The 14,126-nt window shown below is 51.7% G+C and overlaps 5 protein-coding genes across 5 annotated transcripts; 3 read left to right on the top strand and 2 right to left on the bottom strand.

The window, feature by feature from the left end:
• Positions 1–1,580: 1,580 nt before the first annotated feature.
• On the bottom strand, positions 1,581–4,247 carry grc3 (putative RNA processing protein Grc3; the record flags this gene model as incomplete). Its single annotated transcript, XM_035502701.1, has 5 exons — positions 1,581–3,167; positions 3,224–3,535; positions 3,583–3,709; positions 3,760–4,159; positions 4,214–4,247. The coding sequence occupies 5 exons, from the start codon at positions 4,245–4,247 to the stop codon at positions 1,581–1,583; spliced, it is 2,460 nt and encodes an 819-aa protein (XP_035358594.1).
• A 381-nt stretch (positions 4,248–4,628) lies between these two features.
• On the top strand, positions 4,629–5,620 carry AtWU_07593 (DNA-directed RNA polymerase I subunit RPA34; the record flags this gene model as incomplete). Its single annotated transcript, XM_035502702.1, has 2 exons — positions 4,629–4,795; positions 4,858–5,620. 2 exons carry the CDS (start codon positions 4,629–4,631, stop codon positions 5,618–5,620), a joined length of 930 nt encoding a protein of 309 aa, XP_035358595.1.
• A 1,605-nt stretch (positions 5,621–7,225) lies between these two features.
• atg26 (UDP-glucose:sterol glycosyltransferase) lies at positions 7,226–11,427 on the top strand (the record flags this gene model as incomplete). The annotated part of the gene is made up of 3 exons (XM_035502703.1): positions 7,226–8,530; positions 8,581–11,160; positions 11,209–11,427. The coding sequence occupies 3 exons, from the start codon at positions 7,226–7,228 to the stop codon at positions 11,425–11,427; spliced, it is 4,104 nt and encodes a 1,367-aa protein (XP_035358596.1).
• Positions 11,428–11,937: 510 nt separating this feature from the next.
• Positions 11,938–12,776, bottom strand: AtWU_07595 (tubulin-binding prefolding complex subunit PAC10; the record flags this gene model as incomplete). Its single annotated transcript, XM_035502704.1, has 3 exons — positions 11,938–12,042; positions 12,120–12,591; positions 12,754–12,776. 3 exons carry the CDS (start codon positions 12,774–12,776, stop codon positions 11,938–11,940), a joined length of 600 nt encoding a protein of 199 aa, XP_035358597.1.
• Positions 12,777–13,046: 270 nt separating this feature from the next.
• AtWU_07596 (endoplasmic reticulum-based factor for assembly of V-ATPase-domain-containing protein) lies at positions 13,047–14,082 on the top strand (the record flags this gene model as incomplete). The annotated part of the gene is made up of 2 exons (XM_035502705.1): positions 13,047–13,307; positions 13,378–14,082. The coding sequence occupies 2 exons, from the start codon at positions 13,047–13,049 to the stop codon at positions 14,080–14,082; spliced, it is 966 nt and encodes a 321-aa protein (XP_035358598.1).
• Positions 14,083–14,126: the final 44 nt, after the last annotated feature.

Consider the following 14,126-nt stretch of genomic DNA (forward strand, 5'->3'; position numbering starts at 1 on the left):
GACTACGGCATGTTTTTTTATTCCCAGAAGGAGGCGGAGTTTCGGCACATTTACAGGAAGCATGGCTTTTTTGAGTTTATATTCTCTTTCTATTCCCCCAGAGCGTGGGTAGATAAGCGATCTGCGTTTTGTTCTATTCCGCCTCACCCTTTCGATTCTCTCCGACATGATTCGGACTGTTTTATTACGACTTCTATTAATCGCCAGAAGCGGACGACTTGACGGACGCTTGTTTTCACATGATTGAATGTCATTACGAGGCAACGAAGGATGCACTTGTGAGGCATTTGGCATGACATGCATGTATGTACTTTTACGGAAAGGGACTTACTTTTTTGGAACTTAAACATGGACTGTATCTTGAGCCATCATCACCAATACACAGTAATTGTAGTGTTCTCGACCTCCCCGATAAGATAAAAAACACCGGTGCACCCACCAAGGTCCTTGTAATGTAGATAGAAGAACCTAAGTTCCAAGATAGACTAAAACACTAGCTCGGAAGTCTAAGCTTAAAAGTAATAAAAGCTACCACATAATGTACTAGCTAGTAAGCAAACTAACCAACTAACTAACTCAGCTACTTACTTCCTATTGTTATCTATCTGCTATCTTTTCCTATCTAACTATCTACAGTAAATCAAATCCACAATTACTCAAGCCGTATCGACCCAAACTTTAAGTGGACGTCTAACTACTAGTATCCCATTCATGTAGGCTAGTCTCGGGATATATCGACCAGTGGAATATGCTAGTACACTCACCCCACTTCACATGAGTTGAACCATGACATACATACATACATGCAGGGGATTACTTCATTTTTATGTGCGTAAGGTCGGCTTTACTTGGATACAGTATGCAATGCGTGTCATATAGATACATACACGCCCAGTAGCTATTACACACCTAATAGTTATTTATGTATGTCCGTTGACTGAGCTGAGTATTCCCATTCCCATGAATCATCGGATGCCATTTTGGATTGAGGCGTGTAGAAGTCTCTGTATAAGATAGGAAGCAATTGGAGTGACACTGCAATTGGATGTGGTATATGATATGAGATAGTAGTACTTATTGTATAGGTCTGCGTTGGTATTGCTTGCATACACAGTGTACTAGATAGAAACTTGGCATACTATTACTACACACGAGTGTCATATTATGATACCACATCATACCATAATGCTACTACTGTAGTACTGCACCACCCCCATTACCAACCCCCAAGGGATGATATTGTGGTAGGTGGGTTGTGCTGGATGGTGTCATGGGCTGTGTTGATGATGGCTAGCAGCTAGCTATTGGTGGGGGGTCATTGGAGTAATGTTCTTGATAGATTGGAGATTTGGGATAGTCAGGTGAGTACTATATGAATGTTGATATATCGGTATCCAGTGTGGAGCTACTTGGCTCTGATGTAATTGACCAAATGCCGAATGGAACGTTGGATCAGGATATACTCGAGCATATATCATGTAGGCTGTCAGCTCGTGCATTATAATCCTCCCAAATAAACTTTTCACTGTCTAATAGTATAATACATGCAATCATTTTGAAACGCCAAAGTATGCAAGTTACTACCAATCACCTTCGCTATCGCTTCCAGGGTATGCCTTCTTCCGCAACTTCCATAGCGATTTCTCGCGTTGTGCTGCTTCTCGTTGCCTGCGGCTGTTGTCTTCAACCACCGTCATCCAGGGTACTTTGCTCGCGCGCCGGATTCTGTCCTTCAATACCTGCTTCTCCGACTCGAGGGTAGCGTCCTCTGCTGCGGCAGCTCCCTTATCCTTCTTGAGTTTCTCGATTAACTCCCGATGGCGTTTCTCGGCGGCACGGGCGGCGTAATAGTCCTCGCTGATGGCCCAGTTGGGGTTATCCAGAAGACCACGCACAAGGACGATGCTGTGACCCTGTTCGAGAACGCCACGGAGAGTCGACCCGGTAATGGGAGTGACCAGTTCCAGCTGGTGGGAGGCGACGTTCACGGAGCGGACAAGAGCCAGGCCCAAGCAGTGTGAGACTTTCGGGTCTAGGGGGTTGCTGCTTCCTGCTCCAACAAAGAGGTAAGGTAGGTCCTCGTTTGGTGTCCGGGTGATGCTGGATTCGATGGTCGATGACCCGACGATGGGAACAGCATCGGCTGAGTCTTGCATGTCGACATCGTGGTCTCCATCTGTTTCGGTGTTGGCGTTGTTCGCGAACATTGGTCCACTGTTCTGGCCTAGAATGGCGTTGGGGGACTCAACAGCCACGACAGCGACGATCGACCCGTCTAGAACCTCATGGAGCAGATCGGGATGGATCTCGGTGCCCATGACCATGATACCCTGGATGCCCTGTTGCGGTCCCGAGTAGTGGACACGGAAAGGCTTCGTGCGAGACAGTGGTTGCTCAAGCCATAGTGAGTTGTCGATGCCGTTAGGACGCGACATGTGGAAATACGACTGCATTTGCATTGAGCGGAGCTGTGCGCTCGACCTGCTGACGAAGTCGGTTGGCTGAGATGGGAGGATTGTCAGAGGAATCTTGGCCTGGTAAGCTGCCTGGCCCAGAGGCTGGACAACTTCAGTCGGTCCCTTTTCGCTCATATATACAACGTCGGAGAGACCAAGCGATCTGACTAGCCAGGTGGCTACTTCCAGACCCAAGCCGAAGATCCAGCCGGGGTAGTTGATGATGAGAGGACATTGGGGATAGCTGGCCTGCAAGGCCCGGTAGCGCTCCATGAGATCCATGGCAGCAAGGACGTAGTGGTCGGGGTCTTCTTTAGGCGATGTAGCTCCGATATGATGGCTTCGAACTATCGTGCCGTCACGGGAGCCATCCAAAGACGGGTGGGAAAAGGGAGGACCAAAGACAGGTGAACGGAGATGGGCCAGATAAACTTGCCCCATCGGAGCGAATTCCGGCTGACCCGGGTCCAAGTCCAGGAACGCAACCCCATCAGTGTTGTAGTAGTTGGTCTCTGTCTGCGGCGCCGGGCTGAGAAGGTGGTTCAACAGATAGCGACTGAACGTAGACTTTCCTGATCCCTTCGGTCCGCAGATGAGAGTCTTCAGCCGCCCACCACGCTGGGAGAGGGATTTGATAGCAGAGCTCCATTGTTTCTCGAGATGAAGTGGCCTCAGATGCCGTTTGAGGGAATCATCCGCAGAAGTGTATAGCTGTACGACACTTAGTCACGATGCAGACGGCCAAAGACAGTCAGGTTTAGACTTACCACTGAGAACGTCCTCTTGGTGGACTGAGGAGTGCCCTTGAGAGTGAGCTTGTCCGCTGTGGTATTCTTGTCGTTCCATATCCGCTGATACAGAGGCGAGAGTTCCTTGAGACGATAGATTCCGCTGTGGCATGACTTGAACTCCACCTCTGCCTCGCCATTGACCCCGGAAACGCATTTTATTACAGGCAACGAGTGCGTCGAAGGCGCGTAGACCCGATACACCTGGGATGAGGGGTGCAGTTTCGCTCCCATCAGACTAACCACGCCTCGCTTGACCCAAAGATCGTAGTGACCGATCATCACCAAGCTCTGAGAAAAGTCAGCACTGCGCATATACACCGGCTGGACATGCATACCATCTTCTCCTTGATGCGGACACAGAGCCTATGCTCATCACTGTAGACTATGCTGTTCTTGTTCAAGCGCGCTTTCGACAGGGGGAATTCCTGGACCTGAACCGCAGTGTCCGCAGGTGATTCGTATCTAGAACCCATTAGCACTGGGCCTGAACCGTACTGCAAAGCAATAATTACCCCTCCTCGTCATTCTGAATAGGCTCGAGCCCAATGACACCAGTATTCTCTACAACGATTTCCGGCTCTTCCGACTCCTCGTCCGAAGGCGCCTGATCCTCGACATCCTTCGATGTGTCATGTTCGGGTACTTTCTTGGAGGTCTTAGGAGGCTGATCGTTGCGCGCCTTCGGCGTAGGCTTCTCAACCTTCGATTGTTCTTCCTTTCGCCTTGATGATCGCCTCGTTTGGACTCGGTTCTCTTCGGTTGCGGCTGGGACGACAGGCTCGTCTAGTGAGCGGCGCGCTCTCTTAGGTGGCGGTTCTACCACTGGTTCAGCGACAGGGGGCTTGACAGCAGCTGCGGTGGCCTGCGCCTGCTGCTGCCGTGCTTTGCGGGCCGCGAAAGCGCTGACCGGGGCTTAAGATGGGATTGTCAGCGATAATCTCTTGGTACACGGGCGGTTGAACTTACCTGCAGCCTGCGCCTTTTCAGCTTTGCGCTTCATGATACTCGCAGACAATTCAATTTCTCCCAAAACAGCGACGTTGCGCAGAATTGAGTGCTGGGCGGCGGGACTACCAAAAAGGTGAATATTTGAGGCCGCGGACTTTCAGGTGGTCCGTGCTCCGCGGAGCAGAAAAAAAGGTTATCGCTCAAAAGTTCCGGATCGGCTTCTCCCAACTCGCAGTGACTCGCGCTTTGCGCTATACCCCAGGATTTCCTTCTACGACGTGCTTAGCACCCCGCTGGATCTTTTTGCGGTGATATAATATATCCTAGCGGTACAAATTAGACACACGTGCGATCACCGGCGCTCCGCATCGCAAGTTCGGAGCTGCTTTCCCCTCGAATTTCCGCATACGAAACGGACCGTCGATAAGTCACAATGGCACCCAAATCGAACAAGAAAGCTGTGGAGGAACGGGAGCCTACTCCTATGAGCACATCGTCTGCTGGCGAATCTTCTAGCTCCGAGGTTGAGTCGACCCAGAGCGGAAGCGATAGTGACAGCGATTCCAGCACTTCTTCCAACGAGAAGACTTCTACCCAGAAGTAGGTCTTCTCAATTGACTCAAACGAAGGTTATGTCAGTGATTAACGATGTGCTCATATAGGACCTCCCGTAATGTATCTCTAGCAGCACCCCAACCTTACAAAGCCCCCTCCGGATTCAAGTCCTTGAAACAACAAGCAGCACCAAAGTCCAATGTCTCCTCTCTCCTGTCCGATCTTCGCGGCAAGCAAGTCTACCACATCACGGCTCCAGACTACCTTCCTCTCTCCAAGGTTGAGGAAGTCTCGTTGGCCAAGATCATGCAGGGCAAGCCGGTCCTGAAACACAAGGGTGTGCAATACGGAATTCCGGTGGAAAGCTTTGCGCAACCCGACCTGGGTGGAAAGACGCTCCACCTGTACGACTCGAAGACCAAGACCTACTACAGCACCGCCGCCAGCAATATCCCCAGCTACCACATCCAAGAGATGCTCGATATTCCCGAGGTCAGCGATGAGACCGTTGCGCAAGCTGTACAGGAGCAGATCAAGCCCCCGAGGAAACACCCCAAACACTTGAAGATGCGCTTTCACCCCGTAGGAAGTGGCGTGGAGCCCCCCGAGACCCTCGGATCCAGTTCGGAGGAGTCGGAAGACGAGAAGCCTACATTCAAGGTCCCCAAATCGCTGGAGAAGGAGCGGGATGAGAGAAAGCGCAAGAACCACCCTACTGAGGCGGATGGGAGCCAGGCCGAGGCCGGTGATGTGCCTCGTAAGAAGTCCAGAAAGTCCGCTCAGGAGGGAGGTGAAGGCGAGGACAAGAAGAAGAAGTCCAGCAAGAGCCGGGAGGAGAAGAAGCGCAAGAAGTCCGAGAAGTCTACTTGAAGTGCTTGATGATATTTCTTCTTTTTCTTCTTCCTTATCGTCTTTTCTTTTCATCAAAAGTTGGCAATACTAGATGGGATGTGTTTTTGCTTTTACTCTTCCGGCGTGTGGGGAGTGATTTCTGACGAGCCCGCTGAATTCTACGTTGCATGCCAGCCATGGGTGTGTCCGTTTGTACATAAGTCTAGAGTTAAATCTCATGCATAGAACTTGAGTAGTGAGTGGTCCATTGCTTCGAGCAACTCTGTACTCTGTACCGTGCCCAACTTGCAGGTGCAACGGGCTAGAAGGATTAGCGGGCGGACGTTAGCCCGGATGAAGCCGTCTCACTAGCACGGGCTGCCTATCCAGCCATCCCGAGAGCTGCGAACGAGGTCAGGCGCTTTTCGCGCTCGAGCAGTAGGACAGCACTGTGGTCCTATATAGAATTTGTACTTGGCAACAGTGAAATCGGGAAGGTTCATGAGTTCCTGAACACCAGACAATGACTATGCTGGCATAACATCTCGGTGGGTTCGACTAGTTTGGGTTGATAGAGAGAAGATAGTAGACCAGCGGATGAAGTGGAAGAAGGCCCACCAGAGGCATTTAGTGTCGATCAACCCCGGGCTTTGTTTCGACCAAGGCTGCTCGGCGTGGCCACTAGGCCCCCGTTCTGGAGCCTCGTGGATCGGGAGGGTGTCTGTCAGGCTACTACGTACTAGTAGTAGTATCCGGGTAGATCGCCCTCTACACCGTATTGTGCTGGGACACATCAGTGCCTCCTGATCGAATAGAAGAAGCATAGAATATCCTGGTTCTCTCGGATTCCCAGGGTTCCCCTTGCGCCTGCACCGCCGCGACGGTGAGTCGGTATTGTTACCGACTATTACCATCTCCCCAATAATTAGCTAATGACACCATCCTATCAGCGTCGATCTTTGACTGGCTGCGGGCGCTACCGCAATCACATGTGATACTTGTGATTGGACAAGCAGATACTCAGGCGGACAGCTGATACGGGCAAGTGACGCCAGACCCCCCAAATCAGTCGTTGGCTCATCTTTCTACTTACTTACTATTCCATTCATCCCATTCCATGTTGCTCTGCTTCTGCATCGCACAGGCTGCTGGCTCGACCGCTTAAGCCTGCCTCGCTCCTTATTATTTTTTTCTGCTCTCTCGTGCCATGTCTTAGTCTTTCTCTCTCTTCCGGCCATGGTTCGCACGCCCCAGTCTCTCTTGCTTTGACGGTCCTCATTGTCCGGAACCGTACCGTTAACTCCAACGGTGCTTATCACCTTCCCAGCTGTGTGTGGACGCTGTGGGTATCACATTTCCTTCCTCGTTGCTTTTTCTTCTTCCCCGAGAAAAAGCTCTCCCTATGCCCGATCGAGCTGGATCTAAGCTAATATGTTTGATCATCGGCCCTTAGTCGAGTACCTATTCGTCCACGGTCCTAACGTGACTTGAACCTACTGACTTACCTTGAACCGTCAAGCCCGGATCACGCTTCAGCGCTGTCATCTGCCCGGGTCTCCCTGGGTTCTGTAGTAACAACTACTTCCTTCGAACCCTGTTCACTCCCGCTCGCTTTGTCCTACACTTTCTTCCTATGTACCGAAAATGCGACCCTTTATAGATGACGCAAAGCGGCGGGTGGACCGTAGGCTCAGTGCAAGCAGGCAGTCCATATCGAATAGCCGCATGTTCGCCAGTGTTCTTCCCGAACGTTTAAGAGAAGATGATGACTCGCAGGTGGATTTCAGTGCTCCCCCGGGCGGTATGGGGCCTCGAGAAGGTCATATGCAGTACATGCACCAGTCTATATTCGGCATGATTGCTGCGGTGGGCTCGAGATCTGGCTTTCATGCGCGGTTCGACGAATCGAGTGATAGTGAAGGAGAGGACGAGAACCGTGTCCGCAAAGACGCCGAGAACTTGTCTGCTACCGCTGGTGCACTGCCAATTAGGAGCGGGAATGAATCGCCGCGATTATCTCCCAAGCCGCAGAGCCCGACTCCGGAGCGCGGTCGTCGCCATCGACGAACAATATCCGATAACAAGTTATTGCGCCCGTTCAAGATCAACTCAAGACAGAACAAAGGTCAGGAACCGGCTGTACAGTCCGAGCCCCCGACGGGTGATGAAATGTCTCGAGCCTCTACTCCCAAACGACCTCGCAGTGCTACTCCTAGGGCAGCCCCTGTCCTCAGTCGCATGGTAGAAGCACGGGCTCTGCTGGATACAGAGGACTCGACTAAAGGCGCTCCGTCTACTACGGAAGAGAATCGTGACGAAAGTGGGAAGCAGTCATCCGCATCAGCACTTTCATTACGGCTCAAGGAGATGTTCGGTTTTGAGACGCCGGAAAAGGTGCTTGTTGAGTACGCATGCTCCTTTTTGCAAAGCATGCTCTTGCAGGGATACATGTATGTCACAGAAGGGCACATCTGCTTCTACGCCTACCTCCCTCGGAAGTCCACCGTCGCCATCAAGTCCGGATACGTCTACAAACGTGGCCGGAAGAATCCCAAGTACAATCGGTATTGGTTTTCATTGAAAGGGGATGTTCTCTCATACTATGCAGACCCGTCAAAACTCTACTTTCCCAGTGGCCATGTAGATCTCCGTTACGGGATTTCGGCCTCTTTAGCTGAGCCAAAAGACAAAGGCCGAGAAGTTAAAGACTTCCAGGTCACCACCGACCAGCGAACATACTACTTCAGAGCCGATAGCTCCTCGAGCGCCAAAGAGTGGGTCAAGGCTCTGCAGAAGGTCATATTTCGCACCCACAACGACAAGGGCAGCGTCAAGATCTCCTTCCCCATTGAGAGTGTCATCGATATCGAAGAGAGCCCCATGGTAGACTTTGCGGAAACTTTCAAGATCCGCGTGGTTGAGAGTGAGGAGACCTACGCCATTGATGAGGTACGTGCCCAACTTTTGGCATTCCATGCTCACTGCTGACTATACTGCAGTACTATTTCACGTTTTTCAATGACGGCCAGGATGCATTCAACTTTCTAAGAGGTCTCGTTGCTGACACGCCTATGAAGCGGTCGCAACTGACCCTATCACCACAGCCTGAGCAGACGTCTCGCTCTCGCCGTACTCGGGCCTCCCAGAATAGGTGGTCGATCACCAGCGGGACAAGTCAATCTCGGGGCATTGGAAAATCTGGCAATCGACGACGAAGCGCAAGCACGGGGCAGTTCAGTTTCGGGCAGGATGCCTTGAGCATGTCTCCACCTATGAGACAGCAGGACTCGTCTCTGTCCTTCGGAAACTCCTTTGAGCAGGCAACTGAGGCATCTGGTATTCTGCAGTCCATGACAGATACCACCGAATCTGCCAGCCAAATATTGAACCGAAGCGATGTTTTTCAGTCGCCTACGATTCGTACAATGAGACGAGGCCCTTCGGCCGCCGAGAAGACTGCTCGTCGGCACTCGGATGAGACAGCGCGGTCGGTGCATACGACCAGGAATGGTCCTGAGATACAGTACGCCGTGAGCGAGTCTGACCGTGATACTCAGACTCCTACTGGACTTCACCCTTCCACTTCGGCGCTGAATGAGCTTGCTCGGGCCGGGGTGTATCCTTTGCAGCGCGCAGCAGGATTCGCCGAGTACTTGAAGACACGATCGAAGCAGATGAGTAACTTGCTGGCGAGTGAATCTATGGGCTATCTCGAGAAGGTTTCTGGGATGTGGGCCGGTGGCGGCAAGCATTACGGAGAATCCGAGAATATACTCGCGGATGACCAGGCTGTCGATCCCGAAGACCTCGAGGCTGGTTGCAAAGACGGTGACCGATTCCGTGAACACTTTGCCCTTCCACCAAGTGAGAAGTTGCAGGCATCGTACTTTGCGTGGCTACATCGGATGATCCCACTGTACGGCAAGATCTATATTAGCCAGAAAAAGCTGTGCTTTCGCAGTCTCATGCCCGGGACTCGTACGAAGATGATCCTTCCGCTCAAGGATGTGGAAAATGTGGACAAGGAAAAAGGGTTCAACTTTGGCCGCCATGGGCTTGTTGTCGTCATTCGCGGCCACGAAGAGTTATTTTTCGAGTTTGGCACAGCTGAGATCCGAGACGATTGCGCTGTCACGCTGCACAAAGGTCTTGAGTCTACGAAGTTTTTGATGGCGTCCGGATTACTTGCAGAGTGTGAGGAGAAGGATGAGTCTGAATCGGCCAGAGCAGAACATCGCTTACTACAAGAGGCCAGGCTGGATATCACCGGTATGCACAGTTCCCGCTCGGCGATAACTGAATCCAACGAATTGCATCCCATCTTTGATGACCCTCGCGCCTCTATCATCAACTTCAAGCCTACCGAATCTTTGAGGATTACGTGTCTTACAATAGGCTCCCGTGGCGATGTGCAACCGTACATTGCCTTGTGTAAAGGTCTTCTTGCCGAAGGGCATAGGCCCAAGATTGCAACTCACGCGGAGTTTGAACCTTGGGTGAGAAAGCATGGCATTGACTTTGCGCTAGTCGATGGAGACCCGGCGGAACTTATGCGGATTTGTGTAGAGAACGGAATGTTCACCTACTCATTCTTCAAAGAGGCAACAGCGAAGTTCCGGGGCTGGATTGACGATTTGCTGTCCTCTGCGTGGAAAGCTTGCCAGGACACCGATCTCCTCATTGAATCCCCAAGCGCGATGGCTGGGATTCACATCGCTGAGGCACTTCGGATTCCGTACTTCCGCGCCTTTACAATGCCTTGGTCAAGAACCCGGGCATATCCCCATGCATTTGCGGTCCCTGAGCACAAGATGGGCGGCGCTTACAACTACATCACCTACGTCATGTTTGACAACGTCTTCTGGAAGTCGGTTGCAGGTCAGGTGAACCGCTGGCGGAAGAAAGAGCTGGGCTTGAAGGCCACCGGTCTGGATAAGATGCAGCCGAATAAGGTCCCATTCCTTTACAACTACTCGCCCACTGTGGTGCCGCCACCGTTGGATTATCCAGACTGGATTCGCATAACCGGGTACTGGTTTCTTAGTGAGGGTTCTGACTGGACCCCTCCAGCGGAACTGGTTGACTTTATCCAACGTGCTCGCAAGGATGACAAGAAGGTTGTTTATATTGGGTTCGGGTCAATTGTTGTGTCCGATCCTTCCGCTCTCACACGCACCGTCATCGAATCTGTCCAGAAGGCCGATGTCCGCTGCATCCTGTCCAAGGGCTGGTCTGATCGTCTAGGAGACCCGGCTAGTGCCAAGTCAGAGGTCCCTCTGCCGCCGGAAATCATCCAGATTCAATCGGCACCCCATGACTGGCTCTTCTCGCAGATCGATGCCGCCGCGCACCATGGCGGCGCTGGGACTACTGGGGCAAGTCTGCGTGCCGGTGTTCCTACCATTGTCAAGCCATTCTTCGGCGACCAGTTCTTCTTCGGAACGCGAGTTGAAGACTTGGGCGTCGGTATTTGTTTGAAGAAGCTGAACGTGACGATGTTCTCTCGGGCTTTGTGGGAGGCTACCCATGACGAGCGTATGATCGTCAAAGCCCACAAATTAGGAGCGCAAATCCGAAGCGTAAGTCGTATGTAATCTAATCATGTTGCCCTGCTAATGATTGAACAGGAGGATGGGGTGGATACGGCTATCCAAGCGATCTACCGGGATCTAGAGTACGCCAAAACCCTGGCTCAAGCGCGCTCCAATTTGTCCTCGACGCCGTTCTCGCCCACACCTTCGGCGAAGACGGTGGCAGAACATGAAGCGGACGAGGACGTACCCGAGGAGGAGTGGACGATTGTCGAGGACGATACCGAGTTGGACATGAGGCCGACTGCGGTCTGATGTGGATAATTGATTGCGGATTGACGGACTCGAAGCGAAGCATGAACTGCTAACCGACGAGATTTTCCGTCGTATGACTTACGAATTGTGGCATTTGCTCTGTTCGATGATACATGGTTTTAATATTGCTTTCGATTCGGCTTCCCCACTCTGGGATTACATGGGTCTGGTTTGAGAAACATATGCTGCGATTGATGATTTACGAGATGCACAGCTGCTGGCATGAGCTAATATATTTCTACTTGCTTTTGAGCTAGTGTTTGGATGAGCGTGCGAGGGTCTCCATGTTTATTTTCGGCGGTTATAGATCATATAATGGCACGGCGCATTGCAGATATCTATGATGGATCTACCGTTGTTGACAGTAACTATCATCATGTAGACTTTTATTTTCAATGCCTGCTTTTGACACTAAATACATACAAAAGGGTAGTCGGAGACAGAACCAGAAACAACACAAAAACAGTACATTAAAAGTATCATATCATATCTCTCTAATAAAAAATGATATCAAGCCGCCTTCTCCGCTTCCTCATCACCCTTACCTTCAGCCTTTTCTTTCCGTCTCTGCACCACATCCCAATTATAGACTCTTGCCGTCGCAACCTCCAGCGTCTACACAAACACAAACCATTAGCCCTGAACCCCAAACAAAAAACACCAAAAGTGAAATAGAATGGAATAGAACATACCGTAATCTGCTCCCTCAAAAACTCCAAATCCTCCTCACAATTGCCCAGACTCTTCTGCGCCGCCGCCAACTTCTCATCCAACATGCTCTCAGCCTCCTCAATCGGGTACGCAAGCATAACATTCGCTCCGAGCCAGAGATACACTTCCTCCGTGTCGGCGGGGGAGACCGTGGCGCGAGCGTACAATGTATCGTTCAATTCGAAGTTGGTTTCGAGTGCCGAGGCACTTTCATTTTCTCTTCTGAGTTTCAGGAATCGCACCATCTCCAATGTCTTCTTGATGTCGGGGATCTTGTCGCGTAGACCTTGGGCCCGGCGCTGCGTGTTGACTTCCATGAATTGGTACTTCGAGATCATCTCTTGGAAGGATCGTAGCGTCGGTTCCACTTCGCTTCGCGAGGATACGTAGTCTGCTACATTGTCGACGAAGGGCGCGGCGGGGATCCCGCGCGGGTTGGTGGGGGGCGTTACTCTGGTTTGATGGTTCCCGGGGAGGGGGAGGGTTAGTGGTGGTTCTCTTGGGGGGTGGGTGGTTGTGGTTTGGGGATATTTGGGCTGGGATGGTGGAGAGGGGAGGGGTTGTTGTGAAGAAGGTGGTGGTGTGGTATACGAAGGGAGGAAATGGGATACTCACGAGGAAGTCTTCTTGTCTGCCATGGTGACAGACAGGTCGGAGTATATAAGATAGAAAGAGGGGGAGGGCGGAAGGTAAAGAGATGCACTGCAGGCCGCGGAGGAGAGAGAGCGAGAGGAATAATGATAATGATGGAGTGGGGGAGTTGATTGCCTGTTTGGGAATGGTGTCATCTGCGGCGATCTTCAGCATTATCAACATACTATCTACAAGCTACAATCTATAACTATTCTTCCTTTCTCTTACCTACACAACTACACAAACAGAATGTTATAGAAACATACATCTACGCAATGGTCCTCCTAACAACAACACCCTCCATCCTCTCCGCCATCGAGGCCCTCCCTCCTACCTCGCGACATGACTTCTCCGTCCCCGATACCTTGAACCTAGAGGACCCGATCTCCCACGACCAATTGATCAAGATAGCTCGATACTTCCGACAAAAACCTATCACAGACTCTTCATCTTCTATTGATAGAAGCAGAACCTTGAACTCCCTCCTCCGCGGAACAAAAGTCTATGTTCCTCCTCCGCCCAAGAAACCCGAGCCGGTAAGCACCTATCCCCAACACATCCCCCAACAGTATACACAAACAAGACTAACTAACCTGACATACAAAGTCACCCGAATACCTCGCCCTCAAAGCACGCCTCCTCGCCGCCGCCGAAACAGACGCCTACAACCGCATGACCTCATCCTCATCCTCCTTCACCTCATCCGGTTTCTTCCCTCCAACCTCCAGAACCCCAGCATCAACAAAACCCTCAATCTTCACCTCCTCCACACCCACCCTCGAAGCACTGCACAACAAACATAACCCCAACAATGATGATGATAATGACACAGACCCCCTCACTCCCGGCCTCGTGCTCAATATCTTCCTCTCCGTCCTGATCACCGGGTTCAGCGTGTACTGGGCGCTGCGGAGTTTCCGGTCCCCGGAGATGCTGGTATCTACTGTGGCGAGGGTGTGGAGGGGCAAGGGGACAGGACAGGGGGTGTCGGAGTCGGTGAAGGTGTTGGTGTCGTTGGGGGCGGCGGTGGTGGTGGGTGTGGCGGAGGTGATGATTTATGCGATTTATTTGAGGAAGGTGGAGGTTGCGAGGGGGAGGGAGAGGAGGGTGAAGGAGAGGAAGGTGGTTGTGGGGAGTGAGAGGGTTGGTGGGGGGAAGAGTAGGGAGGGTGGTGAGGGTGGAGATAAGGAAGAGGTTATTTGGGGGAGAGGGGTGAATGGGGGGTTGAGGAGGAGAGTGAGGGAGAAGTGGGAGGAGAAGGAGAAGGATATGGATGTGGATAAGAATAAGCAGAGGGATAAGAGTGAGTGAGGAGCGTATACTGTTAGGGTTGATGTGGTGTATCATATTCTATG

Source organism: Aspergillus tubingensis, assembly GCF_013340325.1.
Source record: "Aspergillus tubingensis WU-2223L DNA, scaffold_8, whole genome shotgun sequence".
Classification (NCBI taxonomy): Eukaryota; Fungi; Ascomycota; class Eurotiomycetes; order Eurotiales; family Aspergillaceae; genus Aspergillus; species Aspergillus tubingensis.